Source organism: Amblyomma mixtum, chromosome 7 (assembly GCF_055824585.1).
Source record: "Amblyomma mixtum isolate Tamu chromosome 7, ASM5582458v1, whole genome shotgun sequence".
Lineage (NCBI taxonomy): Eukaryota > Metazoa > Arthropoda > Arachnida > Ixodida > Ixodidae > Amblyomma > Amblyomma mixtum.
The window spans coordinates 47,182,980-47,208,144 of NC_143018.1; the positions used below are offsets into that span (position 1 = coordinate 47,182,980).

The 25,165-nt window shown below is 47.3% G+C and overlaps 2 protein-coding genes across 2 annotated transcripts in view; both read right to left on the reverse strand.

Annotated features, from left to right (window-relative positions):
- Positions 1-25,165, reverse strand: part of Prosbeta4 (Proteasome beta4 subunit) — a 25,407-nt gene continuing 242 nt past the window's right edge. The window contains exons 2-5 of the mRNA XM_089552484.1: positions 12,125-12,247; positions 7,490-7,560; positions 2,650-2,812; positions 1-252 (exon numbers count right to left, since the gene is read on the reverse strand). Of these exons, the coding sequence (XP_089408610.1) occupies positions 92-252; positions 2,650-2,812; positions 7,490-7,560; positions 12,125-12,247 (518 nt within the window). The 3' untranslated portion in view covers positions 1-91. The remainder of the gene's footprint in view (positions 253-2,649; positions 2,813-7,489; positions 7,561-12,124; positions 12,248-25,165) is intronic.
- LOC149335933 (uncharacterized) lies at positions 16,435-25,081 on the reverse strand. The gene has a single exon (XM_089552480.1). The coding sequence runs from the start codon at positions 24,229-24,231 to the stop codon at positions 22,762-22,764; it is 1,470 nt and encodes a 489-aa protein (XP_089408606.1). The 5' UTR covers positions 24,232-25,081; the 3' UTR covers positions 16,435-22,761.

Sequence of the window (25,165 nt, forward strand, 5' to 3'; positions counted from 1 at the left end):
TGAGGTTTGAAACACCAGAGGACCAGTGCAGACTTTATTACACATCAGAAGCAGGGCATTGAGAAACCTAGCGGAGTAGCCGCCTTCCTCATCAGGCGGCAGCAAGAGCCACAACAGGGATGTCAGCCTTGTCCCTGATGCCATCCTTGTCGACAATCTGCACCCGAAAAGCGGGTAGGTTGACGAGGAAGCGCTTCTGGACCTCGCCGACGCATTTCTTCAGCAGCTCGACTGCCTCATCCTCGTTCATGTCTGCAAGAGATAGGTGGCACAGGCACATGTTGAGTTTTATGATCCTTAAGTACTAAGGCTACATTGCTCCAAACATTGGGTTAAAATGTCTGTGTTGTGCTGAAAGAAATATGAGGCACGTTAGAAATGTAACACTGATTTACTGTAACCATGAATTTTTTCTTTTTATACATCAAGGTTGTCCCTTCAAAATAGTTCCTTTCTGCATTTACACAGCGACAGAGAAGCTTCATAGCAGTTCTGGAAGGCTTCTGCTAGAATACGTCTCAGCTCGTCTGTTCCGCTCTTCTAAATATTATCTAGAGTACCAAAGCGTCGCCCTTTCAAGTGGATTTCGAGCTGGGGGAATAAAAATTCAGGGGCACTTTGACTGTCTAAAATGCGTAGAGGCGAAAGCGTTTTCGCGCCACTTTGACTGCCTCTGTGGCACTGGTGGCATCACATGTAATTGAGGACTAATTACCAAGTGATGACAAATCATTAATTAATGGTTAATTACTGATTGATGCCTGAATACTAATTAAATGCAAATTAATGACGCTTAAGCTTCGCCTTTAGGAGTGGAACGCGACAGCGTGTTGTAGCGCTGCCAGGGAGTCCACGGAACGCCACCACCCGTTCGGCGCGATGCCTTGCCGTTTGAACGCAACGCTTTTTGAGGAAAGGAAATGGCGCAGTAATTCTCTGTCATCTCGGTGGACACCTGAACCGCACCTTAGAGAAACGGAGGAAGTGGGAGTGAAAGAAGAAAGACAAAGATGGCCCGTAATGAAGAAAATGAAAATTGTATTTGAAGAAAGGAAATTACGCAGTAACTGTCTCACATATCTCGGTGGACACCCGTCAAAATTCAGGGGGGGGGGGGGGGGTGCACTTTTTTGACCTAAAGTGCGGTCACTGATGTGTGGTTAAGATGTTAAGCTTCGCCTCTAAGAGTGAAACGCGACAGCGTCTTGCAACGCTGCCAGGGAGTCCATAGAATGCCATCGCCCATTCGGTTCTACGCCTCGCTCGTCGGTAAATTGGTTTTTGAGGAAAGGAAATGTATCTGTCTCTCATATCTCGGTGGACACTTAAACCTCGCCAGAAGGGAAGGGAGGAGGATGGCAGTGAGCGAAGACACCGTATTCACTAGACGCGCCTTTGTTCATTCCAAACCATCGAGCTGGCATGGCGGAGTGGATAGCATACTCGTCTCCCACTCCCAAGACCTGGGTTCGATTCCCGAGCTCGACCAATTTCCTACTCGGTTTTATTTATTTATATGGCCTTACTAGAAAAGTTAATTAGGCTAATTGGGTACTTACGCAATTAACTAAGCTCAGTCCCACTTACTTGGAGGATCACTATATGATCCCTTCAATTGGTTGCATGGTTACTAGCCAAAGTACAATTGGCCCCGCTTGAAATTGGCGCACTCTGACGTCACGACCATTTCGACCAACTGAAAAGCGTGACATTTCTGTCGACAACTGCTGCTTGCAACGATGAGACATTAAAGGCTTTCGCCTTAAAAAGGTCAGAGGGACTGACATCTGGTGAATAGGGGAACCACAGGAATACTATTTCTTACCAAAAAATCATTTACCAGCATTGTTGTATGACAGGGTGCATTGTTGTGGTGAAGCATCCACATCTGTGCAATGCCTGGTCGCACACGTGCTACCCGTTTCTCGAGTCTTTCAAGGGCTTCATGATAAAAAGTTTGATTGAGAGTTTCTCCTGAAGGCACAAATGCCTTGTGAACGATCCCCCAACTCAAAAAAATAAATGAGTATCGATTTAATTTTCGATTTGCTCATTCTTCCTTTCCTTGAATGGGAAGAGTTTGTAGTATGCCAGTCTCAACTTTGGCGTTACTCAAAAGTCCACAATTCGTCACCTGTTATCGCACGGCTCAAGAATTCTGGCTCCCTTTCAAGGCACTCCACAAAAAAAAGGGATACACCTCTTCTATTGTTCTTCTGCTCAGTCGTGAGGTTCTTTGAAACCACCTTTACACAATATCTGCATATCCGAATCCTATGTTTGTATTATGATTTGATAGTAAAACATTCAAATTCAACTAATGCCTGATCACTCTCATTGTCAGATGACAATCTGTCCTTACAAGAAACTTCACACTTTCCGAAACAATGTCATCCGTTCTTGAGGTTGAACGCCGTCCCGCACAGGCACACTGTAATTAGGTGACAAATTGCTATGCATCACCCCCTTTCCAGACATCCATCATAGCTGAAACAATAGCCTTTTTATATCGAAACAGTCTTTGAAAATGCTCAAACTCTCCACCAAAATGCTTTGTCCGTTTCTTCTTTCTTCAGAGTTCACCCCCTCATTTCACACTCTCTCTGCGTGAGAGGGGAAAGGTGATCAATGGCAGCAGCAGTGACCTACCTTCCCTGTAGTACCTGTCCAGCACAGACATGAGGAAGAAAGCCCCGTAGCCATGCGCTGCAAAGGGCACCTTGGCCATGGTTGCCAGGTAGTCGATGTAGTACAGCTCCGTACCGTTGGCATTGTCGTGGCCCGCCAGGAGGACGTTGACAGAATACGGAGTCTGTGGGGGGGTGAATGACCGCACAGTTTATTCAGGACTGTTTCACCTGAGCTGAAGGACTAAAGGGTTGAAAGGGACGTGAGCTGCATCTAGTCAGATGATCAGAGCTTGTCATAGTAAAAAAATGAGCCCAAGAAGTGGGGAAGATTAACTCATATATGCCTAGTACCCTGCGTGTAGACACCTATTTTTTTTTCGCACAGTAACTCTAAAAGTTTATTGTGTAGAAACTTGTGCCTGTCAGCTTAAGTTAAAGATGGCTTAAATTTTTTCTGTGTGTGTGTGTTGTATGAGTTCAGTTTTGTGCATTGTGTGCATTCAGAAGGAGCTGCCATTCTTTTGCGGAAACAGTCAGCAGATTTGATCCCATGAACTGTGATTGTGATTCCAGAAGAAGATCGAACCCCATTTGTGCGGCAAATGAGTATGTAATCTTTTTTTTTTTAGGATGACACGAGCTTTGTGGGGACCTGCCCCTGCTGGTCCCCTGTGGTTCGCTTCCCCGTGATGCACCCTCCCTAGCACAGTTTTAGTTACCTTAACTAACAAGGGAGGGCGCCGGTTACTCAGTCACATGAGCACCACGGATGGCGTGATTGCTGCGCGCGGGCGGGGGAGACTTTCTTTGGCTCGGGAACTTGGACGCGTGCTGGCGTTTGCAAGCCGCGCTCCACACTTCGCCAGCAGGGCAAGTCCTTGTGGGGAGGAATGTTCCCCCGCATCTCGTCCTGTCCAGCCACGGAGTGTCCCCTGCCCTAGCGTCGGCTAACACTCGCTCATAACCTTGCTGGTGAGTTGGGAGACCTCGATTCCTCGGCGTATTTTGTGACTAGCTAGCATTATTGTTAGGGGTGTGCGAATATCAATTTTTTCGAATACGAATCGAATACAAATACTTGGTTCTGAATATCGAATCGAATATCGAATAATCAAGGACAGACGCATTTAACCACTACAAAACATTTATTTGAGCACCTAAGAACATCACAGTTCCACTATCGGTGATGAAATGAGCACGAAAAGTGTGTGTGGCTGCACAAAAATTATCAAAGTCTTGAACATTGTTCTTAGATGAGTGGAAATACCAGAGAAGATGGCTAGTACACAGCATTGATCAAGACTAGCTTGCCATAAGAACAAAAACACGTTGCTGGGATGAGCACAAAAGGTTGTCGTGAAGGAAAACCGGCTGCTGCACATGGTCAGGCAGAAGTAGTTCCCTTCTAGCTGAAACGACTTCTCCTGCCACAGAAAATGCCCTCTCAATTGGCACTGAACTGACACATATTGCGAGGTATTTCGTGCACAGCTCTGACTATACCAGCTCTCAGGTATAGCCACAAAGAAGCTCACCAGCGCAGTCAGCTACTGCATGGCCGAACGTTACGCATTGCTATGAGCGCCGCCATGTTGTTGTGTCTCTGTCGATAGGACTTGCGGACCAAAATGAACGCCGGTGCCAGCAATAGAATATTCGGCTAGATACGATATTCGTGTCGTATCGAATATTCGAAACAACACGAATACTTGGATTTCGAATCGAATACGAATACTAAAAATATAATATTCGAATTATATTCGATAATTTCAAATATTCGCACACCCCTAATTATTGTCTTTGTAGCAATAAATGCCTGTTTGTGTCAGCCAGAGTGTCGTTCCTTCGTTGCAAGGCCCGCCGTGGTCAGCGTGCGCAATCACGGGTTGGGGCCCCGCAGTCTTGCACTGTGTCAGCCGCGGTTAAACGGTGAAAACGTATTTACCCCTCCCTGCGGCGGTTCGATATTTAACTGAATTTTCCGATTAAACAGCCAGCTGTAAATTCAGTGCTTGTACGTGTCTCTCCTTTCCCTGGTCCTTCATTTTAATTGTGCTATTTCAGTCTTTCAAGAAAACTATCATGCGTGATGACAAATGTGACATCAGAGTCGTTGCCAAATGTTTCAAGCTGTACCCCACCTAAGAAAAAGTGATTTTGCCTAGTGTCCTACATTGTGGGACAGCTCAAAGGTCAGTGTTGAGAAAAGTACTTATATCAATTCTTTAGTGACAAACACTTTAGTGACAAACAAAATTCCTGATGTTTCATCACATTTAGTTTATTTTTCACATCTGAGCACTAAATGGTAACATAAGAATGACTTAAATCAGTAACTACTCAATTAGATTTTAGCCCAGTGGCTGTCAAAATTCTTCACCCAATTCATGGTTGATGCGTACATGAACATGAACAAATATTTAGCAAATTAGCAGACATCGCAAAGAAACAAGGTCCCTATGCCCAAATGCTCCGAGATGCGTTTATTTTCGTTATGCCTCTGCTGTTTTTATGTTCTACCATAGCAACTTGAATCTGAACCAAAACACTCAAAGCACCCCCATCAGTGGAGGCTGAGATGTTGACCGCACGCCTTGCAGAGCGAAACAAACTGCCCGCTGTGTCACCTTTAGGATTACTGAAGTGATCACAGGAACTAACCACCTATGCCGAGTCTGACACAGCATTACCGCCCTCCTCACCGAGGTTGTGGCTGTTGTTCACCTTACACGAGTCCCTTCCCTGCAGTACATATGTCAAAAACATTGCTTCGATTGTGATGTCATTCTTTCCTTTTCCACTGCACAGTCAACTCTGCATCTCTGCATGTACTGAGGTAAAGCACAAGAAAGCAACTAGTCTGAACTCGTGTAGAGCAGTGCATATACCGTATTTCCCGGTGTATAAGACGCACCCGCCAATATGCAGGCTGTCATTGAAAAAGTTGGTATATAAGACGCACCCCAGTTTACCCAGTTAGGCTAGTGAGGCTTAATTAAGCATGCTTATGCGACCATCGCAAAATGCACCGTACGTGTGAGCAGTTCTTAAGCAACGCCAAGTGATCGAAAAAGGCAACACTCACGCCATACCCGCCCACGTTTTAGCACAAAAGAAAAAAAAAGCAAGAGAACTGTATGTCCATAAAATTTTATTTTTACATAAAACCTTCAAAATCTTCACCTTCGGATGCGCTATCGAAAAGGCAACGCGGCTGAAGCATTCTCTTCGCACTACGTGCTTGCAAAGGGTGACTAAATAAAAACGTTGGCTTCTCTTGGCTTGTCTTGACAGTGGCGAGAAACACAACTGTCGTTATCTTTTGGCATTTCGCATTACCTTTCCTTGGGGCCTCCGAAACGGCCGTGGGTTTAAGATCCCGTAAGGGGTCAACCCCGCCGTTTCATGATAAAGTTCACCTAAAAAAAGTTGCGCACGGCGGTCCCCGTATTGAAGTAACCATGTTACAACCGCGTTATTGGTAGTAATAATTTTTCGGTGAAAAAAAGCTTGAACATGAACCTGAGTAATTTCTAAACTCGCAAAAAATCTGGAAAATTCGCATATAAGACGCACCCTTGTATAGGACGCACCAGCAAGATTTTTGAAAAAAAACCCGCATCTTATACACCGGAAAATATGGTAAGCACCGCTCCAAAATGCATAGCTTCTCACCAAAACAAGCATGTCCTATGCACCACAGGTGTTGTTTACCGCATCTCGCTACCTTGCGGTAAAGTGTGCATTGGACAAATGACACTGGGCATTAACCACGCAACTTTGCGGGAGAATTTCAGATCCCTCTCGAGTCATCATTCAAGTACTTAACCGCACATTAGGCCTCATGCAAAGATTGTTTTCCACACACAGAAAGCATAACTACGCTATTGAGACACAGAGATTAGGAGACATGGCTAGCTGAGGTAAATTATTTACAGAAATCTGATGGCACATACATAAACCAGGCTACCCAGAGTCTTCGTAAAAAAAAAAAAAGCCATCATGCACCAAACACAGCACCATACTAAAGAGCTTGCGTTTACTGACAGCTAGTGTTTACAGATAACCTGTTCCCCCTCTTGATGAACACGACATGACGAGCGGATTGTGTTTATTTATTCTCGCTTTCTTCAGTAAACTTTCACTTGATAGTTGAACCCTTTCAGGCGCCATTTTTTGTTTTATTGAAATCAGTCATTTTTTTTCACCTAAGTAGTATATTCAGGCCTCAAGAAAGGGAGTTTGTTAGTTTTTGAGCGTGAAAGACCAGCAGGTAAGTTTTTACAACGATATGGAGAATTCCGTACAAAGTGTCAGATTAGTTAGAAATAGTAAAGTCGAAATGTTTTCATGTGTCAGGTAAGCACCCTAGGAATCGTGGAATCATTTTGCGTTTCGAAAATTCACATTACGCCCGAAATTGAGCAAAAACAATCAATGTTTTCACTTGCAACAAAATCCGTCTGCACAAAAATGGTGGAAAGTGCTACCTAGCTCACTGTTGAGTGGAATATTATTTACTGCATTGGCTACATGGCACAAAAAACCACGTTATTTGCGACAAGAAGGCTGCTCAGTTGGACTGAAACAATGAAATCACTGCTAGGTGCACCAGTCTGTTAAAAAAAAGCTGCGAGTTTGCTGTCTACATAATTGTGTACAAAGCGCCTGAAAGGGTTAACACAGTGTATGTGCGTCTCTTCTTCCGTCCAATCTGCGAACGCTGTTTTTTATATTCAAGGTGAACCAGCACCAACTCGCCCAGCTAGCCATCATTCAGGGTGGACATTTCACCCCAATCACCACTGTATAAAAAGCCTGTGGGCCACAAAGGTTGCAGGCACGCAGTGCCAACTCACTCGGCTCCTGAGGTAGTCCGCAAGGTTCCGGCGAGTGAAGTGGGCCGCAGCAGACGGTGAGAGCTCATAACCTGGAAGGAAGGGAGGAAAACAACTCTGGGCGAGTTATCCCCAAATCTAATGCCACATTTTTCCCTGCGCGACCTTCCACAGCTGTTAGGCCTCACACAGCACAACAAAAAGTGTGCTTACAGGCTGCTCAGGAACACTGCGATGAGTGACTCTGCGCTCCACCAACAAAGATACTATGTCTGTCCGCCTTTCCTTTCGTACCTGTCTCTGCATAGTTCATTTTCCATCCAAACTGAATCCAACCAGAAGGCCCAAACCTTACTGCTAGGGAATATCAATGCAAGACATATAGGTTCCCTTCACTTTTTGTTGCGTTAGCAACACTGCCCCAGGTTTTCGCCTCGTCGCGTAGCCGGTGGCGTCGTCGGCGCCGCGCCGCATGCATAGTCCCTTGCTCCCACCAGATGTGTGTTCTCCATCGAGGTAGAGGGTGATTGGTTTGGTTTATTGGGGTTTAACGTCCCAAAGCAACTGAGGCTATGAGAGACGCCGTAGTGAAGGGCTCCGGAAATTTCGACCACCTGGGGTTCTTTAACGTGCACTGCCATCGCACAGCACACGGGCCTCTAGAATTTCGCCTTCAAGAAATTCAGCCGCCGCGGCCGGGATCGAACCCGCGTCTTTCGGGCCAGCAGCCGTGCGCCGTAACCACTGAGCCACCGCGGCGGGTTCGAGGTAGAGGGTGAGGAGGTGGCGCTTCGCGGGGTTACATGCGCGCTTCGCCTCGGTGGAATCTTGTCGTTATGGGGAGTGCTAAACAGAAGCAATGGCGACAGGACCAAGCTAGAAAGAGACAACGTGCTCGAGAGACAGCAGAAGAACGCACTGCACGACTCGAAAAGTGTCGCAGCTAACGCAACTGACCAGGCTTAGCCAGGGCTAAACCACGCCTAATTTTTTGTTTTCTTTTCAGCACATTAGCACTTGCCGTTCTGTATTACAGACTAGTCTAATGTGCCACGTGTAAAACCAAAGCAAGAAAGAGCTTAATACTAACAATGTTGCAAAGCCTGCATATTGTAAATTGCTGTTCAACCTTTCCTCCCACGTTACGCCAAAGCAGTTGGACAGGGGACACAGGATACAAAAATGCACTAGTGCTAAAGTGAGTCAATAAGCTTTATGAAAGGTTTATGGGGTTTAACGTCCCAAAGCGACTCAGGCTACGAGAGACGCCGTAGTGGAGGGCTCCGGAAATTTCGACCACCTGGGGTTCTTTAACGTGCACTGACATCGCACAGTACATGAGCCTTTAGAATTTCGCCTCCATCAATTCGACTGCCGTGGCCGGGATCGAAACCGCATCTTTCAGGTCGGGAGCCGAGCGCCAAAACCACCGCGACGGCTAGCAAGCGGAATCAGCTTTTTAACACTTGACTACATTCAAGAAGCCAGGCATCAAAATTCTAGAGCTTAAAAATTTTTTCTTGCCATTAGCTTCTTGTTTTAGGTTATAAAAGGAGTTTTAACAATGGACTACTTTTTTGGTAGTGGAGGAATTGCGTGTGGCAGTCATAAGGTGGGCGGAGCTTCACTGCAGACTTAAGTATCCGACTACAGTGGATACGAAAATACAGGCGTTACAGAAATTCATTTAAGCATTCACGTTTCATTGCGCGTGAGAGTGAAAGCACGCGCGAAGAGGACGACATTGTTCCTAGCCATATTCACTGTGACTCACAAGTTACGCTTGTGCCAAATGCAGAAAACAGAGATAAGGGGGGGGGATACTACCATGCTGGATAAGGGAAATGCATGCGAGAAAGGAAGAGGAGGACATGGAAGGCAGGCTCAATTATGCCGTAGCAAACCACCAGATTAAGAGATAAGAAGCATATCTCGCTCATCCACAAATAATGAAGCATGCTATGCTGATAAAAAGAAAAAAAAAAAGAATCAGCATTGGTCAGATATTTACAATCTTTACTCGCTTCCAATTTACCCCCATGCGCACTGTTTTTATTTGCCCTTTGAGAGAGACACATATGAGCTTGCTGGACAAAGGCCAAACGAGTAAAAAAACAAAGCACACAACTGGGCAATTCAAATACCCTTTGTCTGCTATCACGTCCTGAACAGGAGAGCTTTAATGCGCTCATCACATGACGGCCGCCCGTGTGTCACACGACAGTTGGGTTTGCGGTGACGAAGGACACATGCTCCACTTTCAGAGTTTGATTCCAAAGTGCCCACTTCCGGCAGGCTCACTACGCAGCCAAAGCCGTTCACGTGGGCAATGCAAGCACGTCATGACAGGCACCGACAATGCCACATACACGCACAAACACATGCACAAAAGACACGACACACACAAAAGCCACATGCTTCAGCCAGGCAGCTAATGACGTACGACGTCACTTTTTTTTCCTGATTCCTCGAGGCAACACGCAACTCAAGCGACAAAGAGGGAGTGCATAATGTACGACTGGGTTTTAGCCTACTGCTGATGAAAAAATAAAAAGAGCAGCAAGAATGCGCACCATCCCAGCTGCTAGCTCACATGCGATTGTAGTCGAAAGGCCAACGGAAATCCGTCTGAGGTGATCCAATGAGAAGAGGAAGCAGTGACTGCCCATAGTCCATGGGCTATGATCAGTGACTGAGTCATTTCATCGGCTCACAAGCACCCCGCTCGTTTTTTTTTCTCCCTTCCCTTATGCGAATGTAATAAAGTGCTCTCCCAAATGTACTGTACACCGGCTTCCATGCCAGTGAAAGCAGGGCTGCAGTGATGCCATGAACAGATCGGGGACTCATTAAGCATGACAGCAAGTGATTAAGCAGTCCTGGGAAGTACGAGCAAAGTGTTGTTACAAAGAAAACAAGGATAAATTTTTCAACTAGCTGTGACCAAGGGTCAGGCACCTTTTACGGATGTATACACAATAGGATAACTAAAAACTACTCAATTCACTTTGTTATTTTTTTCAAGCAGCGTTCCAGTATAGGACCCCGAAAACATGATTCAATTGATTTGCATAACAAGCACACGCGCTTCCATCAGGTCTTGTGACTACCCTAAGGAAACTACAAAACCTTATCGAAAAGCAAGCACTTTAGATACTCAAAGAATGTCCTTAGGACCAGCGCAGATTAAGAACCATTGATAGAAGTAAAGCCATTTATTTCATTGCCACGGAGTATGAAAATACAGTATCCAGTAGCACAGTGTACAGAACAGCGTCTTTGTTCATGCTCCCAGAGCTGGTGCTGACATTAAACGTGGGGCCGGAGGCATGTCAGGTGGGGAGATGAGATTAGGTTAAATAGCTAATCTGGCAGCTGATAATGATAACCATCAATGATGACCTTCACATCGAGCACTTGACCACTGTCCCATGAAATTTCTGTTGACAAAGCATCGCTGCCAGCCAAGCCCCAGCCAGCCTCTACACAGCGGAAGTCCTACACACCGTGACAACTTGCACCAATATTGCCAGTAATGAGCACAGCTCCTCAAGAGTTTAAGTTGCGCGTGCAGTGAGCACTCAGTCATGTAAAGTCACTGGAGCACTTCACATGCCCTCTTCAGAAATTAAGTCGAACGGAGTTTTCAAAATATCGATCTATTTCATAGCTGGCAGGAGGCATGGGCACGTAAGCAGTCAGATTAGCCCCACCTTGCACACTGCAAGCATATTTAGTATCATAGTCAACATCACCGCTACACTTGCTATCTGAGCTTGTGCAGCTACACTGGCTTGTGGCATAATATTCTGGAACATCCAAGTTTCTGTTCTGCATGCCACTAGTTTGAAAATACTGCTCTAGACATTCCTCGCCATGATCAGGACAGTTTTGGAGATAAGTATCGCGTGTTGCGCAAATAAACACACGTCGTAGAGTGCTCCTCCCAGCCAAACGGGTGCACTGTTCGAGCTCAAATTTCGCACAGAAATGGCACTTGGTCGGCAGAATGCCACATTTGTTTGGGTTACTTGCCTGAATCGATCAAAAAAAGTCGCATATTCGCATCATCTGCGGTGGCGGCAAAGGAAATCATGCCGCTCTGTCAGCGAACGCACCGGTGGCACCACCTAGTTTGTTGGCCGTGAAGATTCGGCAAAGGAGGAGGATTCGGGAGGTTTGAAGACGCTCTTTCAACTAGTTTTTTTAATGGCAACAGAAAACTTAGTTTACTGAAAACTTAGCCTGGCTAAACTAAGTTTTCTGTGACCATTAAAAAACCAGTTGAAAGAGCATCTTCAAACCTCCAGAACCCCCTTCCTTTGCTGAATCTTCACGGCTAACAAACGAGATGGCGCCACCGGTGCGTTCGGTGACAGGACGTCGTGATTTCCTTCACCGTCAACGCAGACGATTCGAATATGTGACTTTTTTTGATTGATTCAGGCAAGTAACCAAAAGAAATGTAGCATGAAACAATTCTGCCCACCAAATGCCATTTCTGTGCAAAATTTGAGCTCGAACAATGCGGCAGTTTAGCTGAGAGAAGCCGTCTACGGCGTGCATTTATTTTCGCAACGCGCGATAGACTCCAGTGCTTTCAAATGCGTACGAGGAAGTACAAAGCCTACTGATGGCCAATGGAGGCATACGCACCATTGCGCATCTTGTAGAGCTGAATGTTCTTGGCGATGAACTCTGCAAACTGAACGGTATCCCCGGCTTCCCCACAGACGGCCATTAGCAGCTTGCTGCTCAGCTTGTGGATCTTCTCCTCATCTGTGAACAGAAAATGACAAGGCAAGTGTCACTCCAAGCTTACAAAAGTCACCCGCGACAAGATCACTTTAGTCAGTACCACTGCCAAGAAAGCTGGTGGCAGCAGTATGCAAAAGCTTTATTTTATGTGTTGCCTCAGCTAATTTCACACAAGAACTGCTTGTACAAAAAAGAATTTCAACACTTTATCGACTTCATACACCCATGTCAGTGGAACCACTGCTCACAAGGTCCAGTGCGACTCAAATTTCTTTGGTATGCCCAGACGTTTTATCTCTGTGCTTCAGGCAGCAAATGCGTTGTCATCTTAAAAGCGATGCAGAAAGACTGGTGAAAGATCCCTCATTGCAAAAGAACCCAAAATCTCAACAGGCGTACTAATACATCAACATGTGGCAGAATGAAAAATTTTACTTTTTATTCGGCGTATGTGCTCGAGCACAAGTATGCAGTTTTTCTTCCTTCAAGAAATACAGTGCATCCACTAACTTCACTACACAGCAATATTCACAATAGAATTTCCAGACTTTCACCTATCTACAAAGCAAGGGCCAGCAGTGGAAGTCCTGCAAGTTTAGATTTACCCAACAATTACACTGCCTGGTCATCACAGGGTTAACAGCGATGATGTGCAATCTTACAAGTCCATGTTCTATGCTTCCAAGGAGTTCTATGCTTTTTACAAGGAATCTATTTCATCATAACAGTGCTAAAAGCAGAAACCTCACTTGACAGCCGGATGTACCCAGCACCTGGCACTACAGTCTTCACTTATCAGGACAGCGATGCTGTGTTCAATACTTCACGTCCAGTGCGCTTTCTATCCTCTGTCCTGCTCAGTCTCACTCATTAGCTACTTTAGCGATTCCAAGTGATGGTTCCTCAGGCACCCAATAAATCGCCCGTGTCCTCCCCAATTCGCTCCAAGCACCACAACCATTATTGCGTGATGTTGTGGCACTTCCTCTCCCCTCTGTGATAAGATTTTCGTGAGGTTAAAAAAAAAGCTCCTCCGGCAACAGGTTTCGGCAGAGCACAGTGAGAAAGATACCAATGTACAGCTAAGCTCTTTAAGCTTGCCTATGTCCAACATCAAAAAAATAACACTATAACACTGTTTTCAACAGCAGTTCAGCTGCCGGTCAACTGAACTGATTAGCAGTGTTAAACTGCAGTTCAGTTCAACAGAGGCAGGGGCCCAAGTGAAATAAGCCTACTGAAAGGATTAAGCTGAGCTGGCGCAATGCCCACTGCAGTACGCTTTCAAACCACGCGAGATGTTGTTGTCCTGGCTAGTATAATTCCCAACCAAAAGCTTTACTAATCGAATGAGTGTAAGCATGCAAATCCACAAACTGGCATCAGGAAAAATGCTAAGCGGTGAAGCCGGACGTGCCTCTACTAGATTTTCTTGGCTCTGTGAGGTGTGTGTGTTGGGTTTTATGGCACATAAGCAGCTGAGGCTATCATGCGCCAGACACAGGATTGGCAAGATCTGTCATGCTGGCAGACTAGTTCTTTAAAAAAAAGAAGTTACAATTTCGTATGAGATTTCCTTCTTTTAGGCATGAAACTAGTCGCGATAAGTCTACTATTGCATCCTCTCCTTAAAGCAAGCGGGGGTGGAAAGGGACGTGTTTTTTGTAAAATATTGTTAAACACATTTTTCTTAGTATTTCTAGTTTTCTGAACGAAAATAAAACGTGGTTTACTGTCACCACTTCGCCATAAAGAGGATTTTCTTGTTTCACGAGTATGAAGCTGTGCTTAAGGTGCGCATGTTCAATGCGAAGGTGAAATAAGATCACTTCAATAAAGCATTCTTGGTGTTGACAACTTCCATTCGCCAAGGATAGGCTTTACCAGGTGTAGTTTATTGTTGATTTCATCATCCCAAGTGGACTGCCATTTCTTTATTAATTTACTCTTCATTAGTATTAAACAATCTTCGTGCGGAATATTTACTTTCTCTGGTCTGCTTTGGCGAGGTCATGCCGTACAAGCTTTGCATCTTACGTCACAATTTTATTTCTTCACCATATGTTTCGGCTGTTGCCATTCGGCGGATTATATCTCCCATTAACGGCTGTACTTTTATAATGCTTGCAGCGCTTCCAGAATGCTTAGCGAGTCTGTGTAGGTTATGATCTTCTTAAAGTCCTCTTGCAATATTTTTCTGATTGTGATGCAGACAGCATAGCATTTGGCTGTAAAGACTTATCTGATAAGCTCTGCAGTAATCGTATTGTTCTCTCGCAACTGTCTCGTACAACTGCACTTCTAATGTAAAGGGCTATTTGGTGTTCAGCTCAGGCACACTCAAAGGATAAAACTTGTGCAGAAACTGCAGTTCAGTGAAACAAAGTACTTACAGTTAAAAACAATTTCGGGAAACGTTTTCTTTTTTAATTTATAAACTCTCAGCATCAGCTATCTGGTCATCACATTAGGTTTATTTAATTCATTCCCTAGAAGCAATTCAGAACCGTGCAGCGCGTTTTATTTCTCACGGCTACAACCGTCATTCCAGCGTAACAAGCATCAAGTTATATTTATCGCTAACAAGTTTAAAACATGTAGGGATATCGCACTTCTTTGCTTACTACAGAAACTAATATACAGTTGTCCCGCGTCCACACTGCCACTTAAACGCCCAATGCGCACTTCACGTCGCCTACATAATAATCTTGGCTTCCAATGTCTATTCCGCGGAACACTCGCGTTTAATTCTTCTTTGCCACGTGCTATCAAGTGTTGGAATGGTCTTCCGGATTGCATTGCTACCATACGTGACCAATTAATGTTCAAAAACGAATTGACCACCTTTATGCATCCATGATATAGTACACGCGTGCGCAAAAGTGGAGAGACCACGCGAACTGACAGAACTGCGCGCCAGCGCTTTCTCACGGTGCAGCGCCTGCTTTCGAGATATGCACAGGGTGCCTGACCAAATAAGTTAACCAGTCTTTCTACCCATTTCTTCCAGACACGCCTTTATACACAGACAAATCGCAACCACCGCCATTCCCGTGGTCTCTGCACTTTTGCGCACGACTGTACATAAATTGTGTTCGTATGTGTAGTCGAATCCATGCAGTCCCGCTATTCGTTTGCTGTTTTTTCTTCTGTGTCAATATAATACGGTTTTCTTCAAGTACGTTGTAATAATTGTTTGCAGTCCAATGTATTTAATATTGTTTACTTTTATTCTTTTCCACTTTGTACCATCTTTTGTCTGCTAAATATTGTAACCCTTCCCCTCACACAATGTTCCATGTGTGGAACCTGTGAGGTATTTGTATAAATATAAAAAAAAATAAATAAATATGGCTTGAGCACATGATGCAGAGGACAAACTAGAGTTTCGCAGAATGTGCCATGTAACCCAGCACAATGCCATTCAACTGGACGGCAGCTGAAACAGCCCATGTAACAAGGGTACAAACCATGAACCACTTTTGAAGGCTACCAGACACAAGCACTGCATACGATTTCCAGCACCAGCCATCAATGGCCCACACCTTACCTTCAACCATGTTTTGAGCAACTTTTAGTACATGTGACAGCGCCAGACAATGAGACGTTTAACCTCCGAATCCTAGACCAGCCAGCTTCCCCCGTTGTGAACATGCGAGCCTATGGGGCCTTCTATTACTGGTCTAGTTGACAAACTTTTGACAGAAATCACTAGGGCTCTCTTGAAGAGGTTACCACTGTGGGCAAAACCTGGCTTCTTTCCGAGCTGACCCACACCATGCAGTGCCTTACGAGCTGACCAGCTGTTTTGCGTATTTAAAAAAGAAGTTGTATGGCATGCCAACAGCAGTAGCCTCATGCAAAATCACTTCAAAAACTCCCTAATAGAACTGCAGAACCCAATGCATCACTCTCGAAATAGTACTAGCTATTACCGAATAGCAGCCAGTTCCATTTCTATAAGTCTGAAATTCTGGCCGTGCAAGTCAACAAGCACCGAGGTGGTAACTGAATCATAAAGCAGGTCGACTTCGAAATTTCACACCATTCCCACTTTTTATCATCTACTTGAACGACAGGCAATAAATCCACCTGTCAAGCGTTCTCAGAATAGCACCGTTTTGCATGCCTCAAAAGTCCACGTCGATGCAAAAAGCACCGAAAACAACACGTGCTTCCCACAAATGACGGACACAGGAGACGTCGGAGAAAAGGAACAAGACAGTGCCCTTTATTGTTCTGCAAAAACAGTCGATTTGAGAGCTCGTCTTGTCCGTCTAAGAATGAAAACAATGTGCGCTGCAAAAGCCTCAGAAAGAAAAGGTGGAAGAAAAAAAAAAGCGCCTGTGGCCACGGCAAAAGAAGACCTTAAGAGAGTGGCAGAGAAATGTGTGAAGGCACTTAACCACAGGCTTCATGGGACTGCCGCCGCATACTTTGATGTTCTCGCACTGTCAGTATGCACCGCCTTCACAGTGTAAATCACTGGAATACTTCAACATGCGAAAGTTGAGTAATGGCAAACAGTTGAACTAACGTAGTGGTCCGAGATCAAAATTCTATTCCTCGACAAATGGTGTGCCACCCCAACACCTCGGTGAAGCCGTGGGCATTAGGCCAAATGGTTCCTCTCCAAAGAGTTGTCACACTCCAGCAAACAGCCATTAACTGCATGTGTTGAGCTTCTTTTCTTATCAAGTAGCCATGTGCTCTCAGAAGACAAAAGAAAAAGCTTGTGAAGGCCTTTAGTCACGCCTAAAGGCAACAAAATGTCTGACCATGACGTCCAAGTAGGCAAAGAGCAAACAAGTATGTTTATGGGCCTTGAAGGTGCAAAAACAAAATTGTTTCCTTTTTTACACACTAAAAACAAAATTTTGTTCTTTACACACTGCGTGAAGCCCTTACAGTAATTGCACTCGGCTCAAATACCATACAGCCTCAAAGTGTAACGAAATGTTGCAACACGGAGAGCTCAAGGGCCAGACACTTATGGGGGGATGCGGTAAATAAAATGTCAATTTGGAGAAAATTTGACTTTTTTTTTTTCTTTTCAGAACCCTCTGACCTTCACCTGTCTCGTACCGAAAAGTTATAGTGAAGCATGATAAGAAATTTAGAAAGCAATGTTTCTTACATAAGTGGTCATCGATAATTGTGCCTGTGACGGCCACGGTGCATCAGAAATTCAGCGGGTTTCCACCGAGAGAGTCCCACCTTAGTATCACTGGTAAAAGGAGAGGTCAAAGAACAGAGCTGCATTTCTGTGACCAAAAGCATAAGGGGCAACAAAGGAGGGAACAACCTTTAAGGCTGGTTTTCTCCACTTTCACCTTCTGCTACTGCAGTCACTCATCACTTCGGCATTTCGTAACCAACGACAGTGGAATTATTCCATTTTTCACACCTCACGAGATGTCAAGGAGTGTAATAAAGCTCCCGATTTTTTTTTTATGCTATTTTTGTAAGAAATATTATTTTGTAAATATGAAATGTGCATCTAAAAAAAAAGAACGAATAGCTTTATCGCCTGAAGCAGGGCTTTGCGATCATGCTGACATAAAAAACTTCCGCACTTTCTCCTTGATTACTTAACGCCCTGGGACGACTTCACGAAGGTGTTAGCAGTAAATACAGGGCAAATATACAAGCTAGTTCTGACGAAATGAAGTCAGCATAAAAAAGGTACCTATATACGCCAGATCTGATTGCATTTCATGCAAAAATAACGATAACTAATAACCGCATATCCCATAAAATGTCTTTAGGCGCCCTACCCTGGTTGACATTCACTCCAAGCACTTGCACGTCATGGCGTACACCGATCACCTCACGGCATGAATGCCCCATTCCCAGCTTTCTCTACAAAGATCACATCTCGTAAAAAGAGCTGCTCCGTTTTGTATGCCTGCCAGCCTCTTTGGAACATTTCCCTAGGCTCTCAGCACCCTGCATGAGCAGCATTTAACTTTGGAGTTGATTCTGTGTTCCTCCAAAGGACCGTACTAGTCCGGCACACCAGTACAAACGAGGTAGCTACCACTTTGTTACAAGACACACTTAGAAACAAAGAGAAAACAAACATGCGGACTTCTAACAGCACAAAAGCGCGTCAGCTCACATTAACATAACCAAACTTTTCTCTTCTCGCTCCGGGTTGCCCGTCTTTTACCTCGGAATCGCACACAAAGGCACAGTTGGTCGTCGAGCTGCATGTCCAGCACTAACGTCAGATGTCAGCCCACTCTGGATATCAACTTGGTAAGGAAGCAGCGAGGCATTTGAGCCACGATTCAAAGTACCAAAACCAGAGGTGAAACTGATGCTAAACACAAACTGAATTCCTCTTCCGTTACCTTCACAGTGCAGACAGCTGCGTGCTGCTTCCACCAAGTACACAGATGGCATCACAATATGACAGTGTTCAAGCATTTCTCAAACAATAAGGCATTGGACATTGGAAACGAAAGGAAACCGCATAGCAAACGAAATGAACCAGCCTAAAGGCCAATTCGAAACGCACCGAGCAAGTTGAACACGAACAGCAGGTCTGGAGCAGCAAAGGTCTGCTATATTAGGAGATCGCACACTCATTTTCCAGCTATTAATACAACTGCTAATTAAACGACTTACAGGAGCTACACTCCACATGCCCTATTTGTTCTGTGCCTGCTATTCGTATTCAACACACGACTGCAAGAACCTCTCTTGGATGGCTCTAGCAGCAGTAAGAAAAAAAAAAAGGCCTGCTCACTGAGCTCCTCATCGACATCGCACCATTTCCCAGGCACCACACTGTGGCCTACAGTAAGGCTAGTCACCTTCATAAATACCTTTGGGCATCAAACTTTCACAGCATTGGCCATCAATCACTTTGAGCACCAACCAAGTGAAATGTGGATACTGGCATTACACGCACACAAAATGTGCGTGCACCCGCGACACTACACCAAACTCCCGCCCAACCAACACCAAAACGCAGGCACCATCAATTAGCTCTACACCACCACAAGGCACTACACCTACAGCTGCAGCAAAGACGTGCACAGCTCGCCTAACAAGTAAGCTCTCCGAGCTTCGCGGTGCACACGCAGCAACTGCCGTCAAATCCGCCTCTTCTCTTGTCTAAGGCACGGACGACGTAAAAAAAAAGCACAGCTGTGTCGACAAAAACAGAAAAGGCACTAGCCGCTCACTTTGGTCATTATGGAGTCTCCACAGCACTCTCAGTGCAAGATAACTGCAGTACGAATGTAAACAGGAAAAAGGCAGGCAGGTGCCCTCATCACTTGGAATGAGAGCGTGACAACTCTTGCACTCTCGGGAGAGGTTGATCGCAGACACAAATGCAAGGCCACGGTAATACAAGTATCGAATGTGGAATGCACAAGCCAGCTTCCTGCCAATCCTCACATGAAAAAAAGGGGGGAGGAATCACTAGAATGGCACAAAGAACCCCCCTCCCCGAAATTAGCTTGCAACACAAACCCTGAAAGGACGACAGCGTAGAGCTTTGCGAAGAGATCAACAGGCAATACACAGTTGCTGCTATCTTGCCACAGATAACGTATCTCCACCCCGTCCAACCTTGGACTCTGGAGAGCCCCACCACGGGCCAGGCAGGCAGAGAAAAGGAAGATAAAAAGACGAGAAATCGTGGCGAGGGAATGGCAACCAGAAGACGTTTCGAAACAGAAAGCCTGACCTGTCAAACACCCCCTCTCCCTTGCCGCCGCAGAGGCTTCTTCTTTTGCAAGAAGACAACGGCACAAGGCTGTTTGCACTTGCAAAACAAACTTGAAACGGGGGCGTCAGCACAAGGGTCACATGACGGCCGCCTTTCTCTCTGGTGAATGAACAGGGGAGCAAGGTCAACGAACTCTGGAAGGAGAATGGAGAAAGTGCCGACCGCGATTCACAACTTGTGTGCCCTTCGCTGTTTTGAGTTAACCAGTTGAAAGACAAATCCAATAAGAAAAAGAAATGGCAGGCTTCGCACACGGGCCTAGCAACGAATAGACGTGGTCAGGTGAGGAATACAACACGGCGTGAATACACACGGGGGACACCAGTCACTCCAAGCTTATCAAAGTGCAATTCAGACAGACATCTTGCAAAAAGGCTGCACGCGCACTGTTCACGATGAAACTTCAACAACACGCAGATATGCAAGAGCTTTCGATCGTGTATCTCCACTCCGAGCTTAGCTTTTCCCCAACTGCTTCAACTCTCGCAAACATGTTTTCAAGCTCCACGTAGGGGAGGCAAAAGATTGCCGAAGCAAGTCCTCAAATAACTAGCTACATACAAGACCACAACCGGCATCAAGAACATTATCACGATGCTTCAAGCAACAAGGAGGGACCTGCACCCTTTGAATCATCGCCTGTGACATTTGGAATATCACACAATGGAAAAAAAAAAAAGTGTGTGGGGAGGGGAACAAATAAATAGCCAAATAAACTGCAGCTAACATCACATCACCTACGCTAAGAAAAGGCACTGAAAAGACAAATCCTCACAGGATGTACAAATCATGACCCTGACAACAGAGTCCAATCCAACTCTAACACTCAGCTTAAGTCTACATCGGCTTCACAAGTGAAAGGTAGTTAAAACTAGGCAGAGAAATGGCCAGCTTTTATTTCTAAAAGAAGGGGGGCAAACAGAGGAGACCAACACAAGTAATGTGATGTAAGGCAATGGGCTGAGAACTTCACAGGGAACCTACCAGCCTAAAAACACAAGTGCGGCACTAACCCGCAGGAACCTCAACGAAAAAAAAAAAAAGCTACAAGCTCGAGAAGGTGGCCCATAACCCAAGGAATAAGACCAGTCACCACAAGCAATGAAACGGCGGGCTGTGGAGGTTTTAGCGACACTCTCTTTGCACTGAGCCGAAAGGAGCTTCATAATTCAGGTCGAATTGCATCTGCAACAACTCCCAGTTGCAATCAACTCACAAAACAAAGGAACACAGCAAATAAAGACACAAAAGACGCAAAAGCTGGAAATTTATGTGTACAGAATTAAAAAGCTAGCAGCGTGAAAACTTCTGAATGCAAAATAAATACAACAAAGCTGCGCAACACTTTTTTTTCTTCTAACCAAAGGCATGCCACAGATTGTGTAGCCCAAACGATACTGCAACAGGGGTTAAGAAAACCTCGCAATTCTGTACCACAAAACAAAGTCCAGATCGTCTGTCCTTTTCTGTTATGTCTCAAACCAACAAAGTTCCCTGAGGCATGCCACGTTCCCTGAGGCATGCCACACAAAGCAAGCAATCAAAAGGTCACGAGAACTTCGCAGAGCCAGCTATCAAGCTTCTTAGAGAGTCCACCATGGCTTCGCACTCATGTAAAACAGTCGTAAAATCTGCTAACAAGGCATACCGTCATAAGCAGAATGCCACAAAGACTCATCAGAAGGCTTTGGTCTGAAGCAAAGTCACAGAAGCACACAAAACACGCCGTTCTCACTACTGCTGTACTCTCGTAACAATGAGCACAAGGCACTTGCATTAAACAAAACTCAATGGATACTGTAAAAAAAAATCAAGTGCCCAAGCAAAAGAAAAAGCCACACATGGGTAAGTCACTATTACAAAACTAATCAATGGCAGTTAACGAACAGCCGCAGCACGGTGCACAAACACACAACAGTTGAAGAGAAGCATTGCTATGCTAGCAAAGCAGCAGGTAATAGAAAGGCCTCCATGGGATCACAGACCCTTGCACGAGTACCTAAAAAATGACCTGGTGCATTCACCGAAGGCGCACGATGCGCGCACACACACACACACACACACACACAAGAGCACGCAACCTTCAAGTATCAAGCATTACTAAACTACGTCAGTAGAAAGAGTCACATCCCCTCCCCAGTGAGCTCTTGCAATTTGTAGAAATCTTCACACTCCTCCCTTTTTCCAGCCATGCCGTTATGAAGAGCCACACAACAGGGATGCTTACTAAGCAAGGCCGTCGGGGATTAAGGCCATTATTCGCAACTGGATAAATTGGTAAAATTTTCCAGTTAAACCAGTCTTAATCGTGCAAGTTCTAGCCGCATAGCCACCCTTCTCTCAATTAAATGGCGCTAACCCTCCACACAGTGCCACTCGCTCATTTGCCTGTGAGGTGCCCTGCACCGTCTCCAAGCAAAACCTTACATGCACGAAATTTGAACTGGCTTCATTTTCAGTGCGTGGGCAGGATTACCGGGAAACGAGTCAAGCCGCTGTGCAGTGAGTAAAAGGGACCCCGCACTGAAGACTGGCACAGCATTTTATAGCACTGCCATTCCGTCTTTTTGTTTAGTTTCAAAAGGGGTACGATTGCGCCCGTTCCTGACACGCGAACCATCAGTGGCCTCGTTGCTTCGACTTTCCGTTTCTCCCAGCGTCTTCCAGAACGACGCTGCTCGTAGCAGGAAAGCCACCAACGCGTTGCGTAGCGGCCGCGGTTCCCAAGACGGAGTCGCCCGTAACAAGCACTCCAGGTACGAAAAAAATTCCTCGGGGGGAATCCCCGTCAGATTATCGCGCAACAGCGGCAGTAGCGCGGGTGAGCCCCTGGGGCGCCCGGTCGGCCTCCGCGCAGGGGCTGCGCCCCGTCGTCGCGGCCGCCCTCGTGCCGGGGCCCGACCTGGGGCGCCTGCTGCGGCGGGAAGTACGTGTGGATGCGGAGCTGGGGCATGCGCGCGTTGAACTTGCCCACGGCCTCGCGCGTGATCAGCTGGCAGTCGTAGAGGTCGACGCGGCGCAGCGCCGGGCAGCGCGACAGGTACTCGAGCGACGCCTCCGAGACGAAGGGGCAGTTGTCCAGCTCCAGCAGCGCGAGCCGCTCCAGGCCCGCGGCCAGGTGCCGGATGCCTTCGTCCGTGAGCTGCTCGCAGTGCGACAGGCTGAGCTTCTCGAGGCGCGGGCAGAAGCCGGCCAGCGCCACCAGCGTGGCGTCCGTGATGTGTACGCACTCCTCGAGGTCCATGCGCTCCAGCTTGGCGCAGCTCCGCGCCAGCGCCTGGAAGCCGACGTCGGTGAGCCGCGAGCAGCCGGCCACCTCGAGCGTCCGCAGCGCGCGGCAGTGCTGGCCCAGCGCCTGCAGCGAGGCGTCCGACACCTGGGCGCAGTTGGAGAGGCCCACGTACGCCAGGTCCGGGCAGCGCGACGCCAGAGCGACGACGCCCGCGTCCGTCACGGCACCGCACTCGTGGAAGCTGACCGCTCGCAGCGCGCGGCAGCCGTCGGCCAGCGCCTCGCACGCGACGTCGTTGAGGCCCGGGCATCCCTTGGCCGCGAGCGAGCGCAGGCGCGGGCAGCCGCGCGCGATGCAGACGAAGCCCTCTTGTGACACTTGCTGCGACCACGAGACGTCGAGGCGCTCCAGGTTCCGGCAGCCCGCGGCGATCGCCCTCAGCGAGCGGTCGGTCAGCTGACCGCACGAGCCGACGTCTAGGTCGACGAGCCGCGGGCAGTGAGCGCTGATGCTTTCGCACGTAACGTCCGTCACGCGTCGGCAGCCGTTCAGCGTCAGGGCCTCGATGTTGCGGCAGTGCGCGGCGAACGCCTGCATCGCCGCGTCGCCGACGCTTTGGCAGCCGCGCAGTCCGAGGCGGCGGAGGAAGCCGCCGCAGCGCACCGCGATGTTCTGCACCACGGGGCCCTCGATGTCGCGCTGGAACTCGAACAGGTCGATCGTCTGCCAGTTGCTGCCGTCCAGCGCCAGCACGTTCCACGCCTTCGAGACCTGGGCGCAGCGGCAGAGCGACACCACGTCCAGGAAGGAGAAGATCTTGAGCAGCAGCTCCCGGGGAAGCTGCCTGTCGATGAGGGCCAGCTCGGCATTGTTGTCACCGCCACCGCTGTCGCAGACATCGCCGTTCGGCGCCGCCGAGAACGAGACTTGGTCATCTCCGATGCTGCCCGTCGGGGTCTTTGTTGTTGCCTTGGCTTTGCCCGAGAAGCTCATGGCACGCCGCAGCTCGGTCAACCTGGCACGCATCGGCCCACGCGGCTGGGAGCGCGGTTTCTTTGTGTGACTTCGGCGGCCGGGCGGGCTTTCCCCTCCGTCACGGCCGAAGGTTCGACGACACCAGCGAACGGGCCGCTCTCTCCGTCAACACATCGCCATGTTGTGGCCCGCCGCGGACCACTCACGTCGCAGTGGTGCAAGCCCCCAGCAACAGCACCCGCGGCTTTGTTTGCGCTCGTAGGGACATGGACTCCCGCGGGAGGACGTGACCGTACACAGCGCGTACCCGTCCGCGTTTCTCGGCACAGCGCTCGCAGATTACCAGTACGCAACGACCATAACAGGCAACGCGACGTACTAAAGTCGCGGACATCAAACACAACACGACGCGCATTCAGCCGGAGCGCGGTTTAATCGCTGGCGGCGTCACGCAACCCCCACAAATGTAGCTCGGCGCGAGCATGCAAGCGACAGCAGCGCCAACCGCGAGGTATGCGGCCACTTTCAGCGACCTGACTGTGCAACTCCAACACAACCGGAGTGCGTCGCCATGGTGGTGTAATCTTTTGATCGAAAACGCAAGCGTCATGGGCGACGCGAGGAGTGCGCCTCGGCGTCGACAGATCGCGCTTCAGGCGGGTACGAAAATTGGGTATCGTGCACTGCCGGCGATTTTTTGCCTTTGAGAAAAGCCACACTTCGTCTGTAAGCCAACTAAAGACTTGAAACGTTTACATGCACTCGAGAAAATCTCGCCAACAGGACTTGCAGCTGAAAACAAGCTGTATAGCATCTACCGTCACATACGAGCCGGCACATTTGAAGCACACGGAGTAGTGTACAGCTGCTCTAATGTGCGCGAAGTCTTTACAAAACGTTGCATGTCCGCCAGCAAACTTTTCAACTTCGCCCGAGCCGTTAGGAGATCAGTACGGGATGAGAAAACGGCGCAATGCAAAAGCGC

What these genes read in the sequence shown, in the direction of transcription:
- LOC149335933 (XM_089552480.1), bottom strand. Translation starts at nt 24,231, where the DNA reads ATGCGTGCCAGGTTGACCGAGCTGCGGCGTGCCATGAGCTTCTCGGGC.